We start from the raw sequence: 7661 nt of genomic DNA, 5'->3' as shown, positions 1-7661 counted from the left end.
TTGTTTTTTGCTTCCTCAAATTTGAAATCTTTGACTTGATTCTGGGGATCCACTAGTCTGCTGTTGAATCTCTGTATATTATTCTTTATTTCAGTCAGTGTATGCTTAATTTATGACTGGTCCCTTTCCATTTTTTTGGCATTCTCACTAAGATCCTTGAAGGTCCCACTAAGTTCCTTGGAGGTTTCCAGAAGATTCTTGAGTAACCTTATAACTGGTTTTAACTGTATATCCAGTAGTTTTCTTTCTTCCATTTCTTTCATTTGTGACATGTTTCTTTTTCTTTGTATTTTGGCTGTTTCCCTGTGTTTGTTTTTATGTATTGGGTAGCTGCTAAGTCTCCTTGAGTTGCTAGACTGGCCTTGTATACTAGGTGTCCTATAGGGACCAGTGGCTCAGCCTCCCCAATCACCTGAGGTAGATACTCCTGGTGTGCCCCTTTGTGGACTCTGTGCACAGTATTGTTGTAGTTGAGCCTTGATTGCTGTTAGTATCACTGGGAGGAATTGACCTCCAGGCCAATTGGCTGTGAGGACCAGCTGTGTCTACAATGGAAGAGCTGCTGTGCAGGAGATATCCTGATGGGGCAGGACTTGCTTCAGTGGGGTTTTAGTACTCACTGAGTCTTCCCCTTGAGTGTGTCACATATGAATGTGAAGAGCTGTAATCTGGTATGATCGTGCACTGACCACTAGGTACACTGGCTCTTATATCTCCAAGGAGGTGCAAAGTCAGCCACTGCCTGGGGCCACCCAGCAGGAGTGCCAGAGAGATCTGTAGATTCCTCATCTTTGTATCGGGTTTGGAAGTGCTCAGACAAGGCCCAGCTGTGAAGCAAGGCAGGCTGCTGCTGGTGCCGCTTTGGGCCTTCTTTTGATAGCTTTGGGGCTCCCTGACCCAGCTGCAGCTTGTTTGACAGGTTTTAGGCTGAGAAAGGACAGGCCATTCATATGCAAAAGCCGCTGTGCACAGCTTGGGTGGGGTTGTAAATTGGGTAGGGTGGGGCCTCAGGGAATCTCCAGGGTGGAGCAAACAGCAATGGCTACCAATCAGCCCTGCACTTGGGAGGTTCTAGCACAGGAACAATGACTTTGTGAGCACCTCCCTCTGGAACAAAGCCGCCCCCGCCTTCCTGCCCTGATGCCAGACAGTCCAGTTTCTCCCCATATGTGTCTGGGTCCCCCAGAGTCTCGCCCGGCACTGGAGATCAGAGCAAGTGGTAGCTTATATCTCCCTCTGGATTAAAAAAGTGGCACACCTGGGTGCCAGCCCATTCCCTGCCTCCTCACCTCCTACCAGTCTCAATACGCTTTCTTCTTTACCTGTCTAGTTGTAGTACTTCCACTCAGCCAGCTTTCCCATGGTTCTGGATGATAGTTGTTCTGTATTTTAGTTGTGATTTTGATGTGGTTGTGGGAGGCAGCAAGTACAGGTGTTTACCTATTCCACCATCTTGGTTCTGTCACCCATATACTATTAAAGATATACTGGATACTTACTATGGGCCAAGATATTTAACCTAGCTCACAAATGTAGTTAAAGAGTCAAGATAGAACTATTTACAGTCCAGTCCCATCATTAATACTAACTTGGAGTTTGCAGTACAAATTTTCTCTCTTTTCCCCCCTTCTTATTCTCCCTATCCTCTCTCTCTCTCTCTCTTACCTTTTCATACACAATTTTTATTCACTTCTGAGGATTAAAATAACATTAAACATTCTGGGACTTAAAAATAAGTTTATGCAAAACTCATTGTTCATTTAGCACTTAGAAAAATGTAATAGAAAGAGTACTGGACTGGGGCTTAGTGAGTACCTGCCATGTGCCACAAACTTTGCCACATACTTTGAACCTATCAATCATTTTAATTAATCCCATAAAGCAACCCCATTTTATAGATGAGGAATCCAAGGTCCTAACTTTGCCATTAATTGTCATTCAATTCCAAATAAGGAGACAGGGCTTGCGCCCAAGGGAGTATCAGAAACAGCTGGGGCACTTTTAAATAACAAATTCTCTGGCCTCTCCACAGACTTATGGTATCAAAATCCTCAGGGTGGACTCCAGGAATTTGTTTAACAAGTTCCCCAGGTGATTGTGATGGTGAGCCAAGTTTGCAACCAGGATGTTTTACAACATCCCTACATTTACTTGCATGCATTCACTTGGTAGAATTTAAACCTATCTTATGGAAAATGAAAGCACTAATAAGTCAGACTTATAAAAATTGAACAGTTCCACATTGACTTAGAAGAGCAAAATGCCCTTCATAATCTGTACATGAAATGCCCTTATTAATTGGTACATGGTAGCCACCAAAACAACTGGGTAAAATCTCTATATGGCAAACCTCATGGCATAGCTTATAGCTAGCTAAAAGGCAGTCCCAACAGAGCTCAGGAAGAACATATTATCAAAGATATCTCTCACTACAACTTAATCTCAAGTAGGACTGACTGGCAAGGTTTTACTTATTAACACAATAGAAAAGTCACAGTGTTACAGAAAATAATCTCAATGCTTTAGTTTTAAATCAGTTTTTGCTTTGGGGCATTCATGGGATTTGTTAACATGAATAGAGTTCTGCAGTCCATTCAGCCCTCACTTACCCTCCTCCTCTATAAATGGTTCAGCCCTTCTCTGACCCATAGAGAATATGGGCTAGATCACACCTGGTCAATGATTTCCCCACTCCCACCATTTGGTATATATTACTTAAGTTGGTGATCATAAAACATTAACAAGGCAGAGTTTACATATGCTTTCTGGTCTAGTTCAGGCATCCCTGGGGGAAGGCAGACTTCACGCTCTCATAACCAGCTGGAAGCTGGGGGCAATCAGACCTTTAATGGCCAAAACAGAAAGGGACTGCATCACCGAACACCTCTTCACAACCAAGAACTTTCTTCCTAAATGATAATGACATGAAATGTACTCCCCCTACGCATTTGCACACACACACACCTGCATACCTAAAATATAGCAGGTTTGGCAACCTAAAATAGCTATCCAATTTAAGTTCACAATGTTTTTGTAAAATCCTAATGGAGCTTTTTAGAATGAAAGCCTGGGACAGTCTAATGGGAGACAGACGTACAGTAGAAAGAACACTAGTTAGATTGTAACAGCAGAAGACCTTGGATTCTACTTCTGGCTCTTCCATTAATCATATAATTTTGAGCAAGTCTCCCTGGACTTTATTTCTTCATTTGTAAATCAGTGGAATTGAACTAGATAATCTCTAATGATGCTTCCAACACGCACATTATAGTGACATGTTGATTATGGTAAGATTTATTCAGTTGCATGTCTGTCAGTCAACTAGACTGACCTTTTCAAGACTTAAGAACTATGACTTAAATAACTGAATATCCAGCACCGGACAAAGTGCCATGAGCAAAACAGATGCTTAATAAAAGTTAATTAAATAAATCTTTATGCCTGGAGCCATATCAAAACCATGTATTTAATTCCTTATCAGCTATCAAGTGACCAATATCAGAGGCAAACTTAAAACATTCCTATACCCTGTCTTTAATGTTGTCTCATTATTTTTCCTCTTATTGAAGACATTTCCACACCCCTGGCATCCTTGCTTTGTGTCTGACACATAATGAGCACTCAATCAATATAAGGTTAATGAACATGTGAATGCACTAACTTTTCATTTTTCTAGTTCTGTGAAATTTACTTTTGCATAAGGCCTCAGAATCTGGTCTTAAATTATAAAGCAGTCAAGGGAATAATTAGTCATAAAAGAACACTATAGTTAGATAGGGCATTTCTGTTCGTTTTACTACAAAATATTTTCTTAGCAAATGTGTTTTAAATGGCTAACATTGTAAATGGGACAATTGGAACAGCTCCATAAGTAGCATCATTTCTGTCCTCCCTACTACTTTAATTCACCAAAGAAACCAATTATCCCTATCATTTCCAGAACTTATAGACAAGGTTAAATGGCCCAATCTGCCCTGCATATTCGGGGTAAACAATGTCTCAGAGTACATAGCAGTTGCACCACTTAGAAACTAAGAGTATAAGTCAAGCAAGCCTATGTTTGTATCCCAGTTTCCCCCACCTTAACTTAACTAACTTTGAGATCTTGGGCTAGGTATTTAACCACTTTAACCTTCATATTCTCTTGTGTAAAATGGGGACACCAGTAAGGCCTATCTCAGGGGTTATTGTGAAATAACATGCAAACTGGCCATCAGAGCAACTGAAATGTAGTAGGAAGTCAACAATGGTAGGGTATTAGATGATTCTGTCACCACCTTCCACAATGCTGGTAGCATTCAGGAATCATTCACCACCACCTTAGTGGGATCTGGCTAGTAGCTCCTGGCTGTATATTCTGCTCTACATTGTAAAGTGGGTGCCTCCCGTGGCTCTGAAAGTATGCACTCTAGCTTAGCAGGTATAATGTAACTAACAATGTGGAACTGAAACAAAGTAAATTGGTACTTCACTTGCAGAACTATCCCATCACAAAACCCATCAGGCTGTCATATCATCAAGACTGTAAAACAACAACTTTGAAAACATGTTTGGCCTTGCTTACGTTCTTATGTAGGTTTAATTAGTGGGTTCTAGATAGGTCTCCCGAGTTTAAAGTCATTACTTAAAATGGTAATGTGATATATATGATTAAGAACATGAGAGTGAAATCAGAATAAAAGAAATCGGTGATAACCTAATTAAATGGAGATCTAATCAATTTCTGAATTATGGATTTTCCACTAACTATAGCTGGGTACCCTTGGGCAAGTTACAGTTTTATTGAGCTTTAGTTTTTTAATTTATAGAATGAAGATAATAGCTCCTACCTCAAAGGGCTGTCATGAAGATTATGATAACTAACAACAATGGTATTAATAGCTAATATTTACGGAAGATTTACCACGTACCAGGAACATGCTAAGTGCTTTAATATATTATTCCTTGTGAAAAAGATATTATTTTTATCCCTAGTTAATAAATCAGAAATATGAGGCTCATAAAGATAAAATGATTCACCCAAGTTCCCACAGCAAAATTCAAAGCCAGGCATTGTGACTCCATAACCTGTGGTCTCAATGTGCTGCCTAACTATGTGAGGTCATTCAGACTCTCATCTCTTCCAACTCTCTGATCTTGTTCTCACTTATCTTTAACAGCACCTGCTACTAGCCAGGCTTCCCCCTCCCAATAGGACCCAGTTTCTCTGAAAACTTTAGACTGGTACTCACGGTGGTGGTCAGCTTCCCTCCGTTCTTCTGGACATATTGGATGGAATCATGGATCGTCGAAAAGAGTCCAAGCAGCACATTTTCCATGTCATAAATTCTGTACATGCCATTCACCAATTCTTCAAGAGACAGAATGTATTCTCTCCAGTACTTGTCAATCTCCACCACACCTGCCATACAGCCTTGCATGACCACGTTGCAATAGCCACCACAAGGCTTAACCATCATCAGTCCCTGGCAGTAAGAGCAGTACCACATTCTGGTGAGCATTCGGCCACAGTCCTTACTAAACTTCAGGTGATCAGTTGTGTTGATCACTTCGATTCCTAGATTCAGGGCCTGGAGGAAGATCCTAGTAACTTGCAGTGACTTGGAAACCTGGGTCATAATAAGCTTGGGGAAATTCCCAAATACTTTCAGGTCACGCCTTGCACTACGGAGGCACTCATTGATGTCTAAGGCTGACTCAGGCAGGCCTGGATTCATCAGCTGGGTATAGATAACTGGAAACAGGCTATCAAATAGTTCATTGACCATGTCATCCACGTTGATGTCAGAACCCAGGATGTAGAGAGACACATCGGTAAAAAATTCACCTACAAACTCAAAAGCTTGTGGTGTCAGGCTTGCATAGTTGTTTTTGAACATGGCATTGGTGTAGTTCTTGGCATGGCGAACAACAATTTCAAAGGCCTCTGTAAAATAAGAAATAGAGAAATGCCAACAAATTAAAGCATGCAAATACAGGGTATAATTGAATTAGAAATTTCTCTATTGCTGTGGTGAGTAAGGTCCCATTTGCCTTAAATAATTTACTCATATTGCCTCAACTCCTGCAATTGCCTGCTCTTATAAATCAATTTTCCTTTCTGAATATAAAGTCCAAACCCTGATGTGTACATAAATTCTTAAACACACTAATTATATTTCAAATGACAAAAGGCAGGATTCAGTTAACATTTTGCCTCTCATGAAAATTCTGATTAAAAATAGGCTAAATGAGAATTTATTTTTCTTTCTCTCATTGATTTATTCAGTTAAAAATTTCTTGTATTTCAAGTCATTTCATTTTTGGACAGAGATAAATATTTGACAACAAATCACATATTATATAAACTCACGTAATAATTTAGGCCTGTTCAGTCCTGGAGGAGAGGCAAATTCTTAGCCAAGAATAAAAACTATCACAAATTTAACCATTTTTGGTAGATTGTCCTCTAGATAACTTTAAAGAGAGCTATCTCATAGATTGCCATATCTGGAAATGGAACATATTCCTTAAATGGGTATCTGGATGGAAACAAAGCAATCCATGCACTTATCCATATATTTGAAATTGAAAACAACACCTCCTGGTATTTGCAAGGTGAACATCTGGAATTATAATTGCTAAGCGTCTTTGGTAAATTTGGCTTCCAGTAGAAGCTTTATCTATTCTTCAAAAGCTATGAATTCAGGATTACATCTGCTGCCCCTGCCCCTTGGCATAAGACCCAATTAGTGTTATTGGTTTGAAAGAGAAAGTAGTCATGTTGCCATCTTATTTTCTTCAAACTGAAACACTCCAGACATAAATTATTCCAAATAATCAGAGTTCTACATTTGTACGAAGGAAGAGAAAATAACTAAAATAATAGGTTTCTCAAGAAATAAGACAGTTTAAAAACAAACAAAATAACCAAGTTTCCTAAGACATTTAAAATTAACTTAGTACTTTCTTTCATTTCCTTCCAAAGTGCGAAGATCCCTGACAGATGTACTCCAAATGATGCCAATTCATGAGGCTTGAAAAATCAAATTATTACCACGTTCAGACTACTAGAGAGACTATATACTCCAACAGCTCCTTGGGATCAGTGAGTCCAGCATCTCAGTCAGCTATGGCAGAAGTGATGTCTAGGTTGTGCCACCACCATCTGCCCCAGATCACTCACAAGGTAGAATGTGCTTGCTAGATTATTCCCTTGAGCTTATGGCTTGCCCTGCAATCTTGAGCAGATGCCAATGCAATTTCACTAGGCTTCCAAGCCAAGTTGAGAAAGTTCATCTTCATTTTTATCAATTGCTGTATCTTCATATGTTTGTTTTGCTTTGTTTAGAACATCAAGCAATTCCTGGAAAGTTTATCTATCTTGTAACAATCTCTTCTTAACCCCATATGCTACTTTACACTCCAACATTGAATCTAAAGATTTAATGAGGCCAGGAGATCATCTAGCCTCAAACAAAGGATCCATCAATGAATTATTTAAAATCATCAGAAACATGGAGATTTAAAACTACTCATTAATTTTTTAAAATAATTTTTTATCTATTGATTTTGAGAGAGAGAGAGAAACATTGATGTGAGAAAGAATCCTTGATCGGCTGCCTCCCGTATGCCCCCCACACTGGGGATCAAGCCTGCAACCTGGGTATGTGCCCCAACCG

At 39.6% G+C, this 7661-nt stretch overlaps 1 protein-coding gene across 1 annotated transcript in view; it reads right to left on the bottom strand.

Annotated features, from left to right (window-relative positions):
- Positions 1 to 7661, bottom strand: part of GPC3 (glypican 3) — a gene marked incomplete at its 5' end in the record, with an annotated part of 396960 nt that overhangs the window by 169119 nt on the left and 220180 nt on the right. Inside the window, one exon of the mRNA XM_006753133.2 lies at positions 5232 to 5926. Within this exon, the coding sequence (XP_006753196.2) occupies positions 5232 to 5926 (695 nt within the window). The remainder of the gene's footprint in view (positions 1 to 5231; positions 5927 to 7661) is intronic.

The sequence above is a fragment of the Myotis davidii genome, unplaced genomic scaffold, assembly GCF_000327345.1.
Source record: "Myotis davidii unplaced genomic scaffold, ASM32734v1 scaffold631, whole genome shotgun sequence".
NCBI classification, from domain to species: domain Eukaryota; kingdom Metazoa; phylum Chordata; class Mammalia; order Chiroptera; family Vespertilionidae; genus Myotis; species Myotis davidii.
Note: the sequence above shows the minus strand (reverse complement) of the source record. Positions and strands in the feature narration are given on the sequence as shown.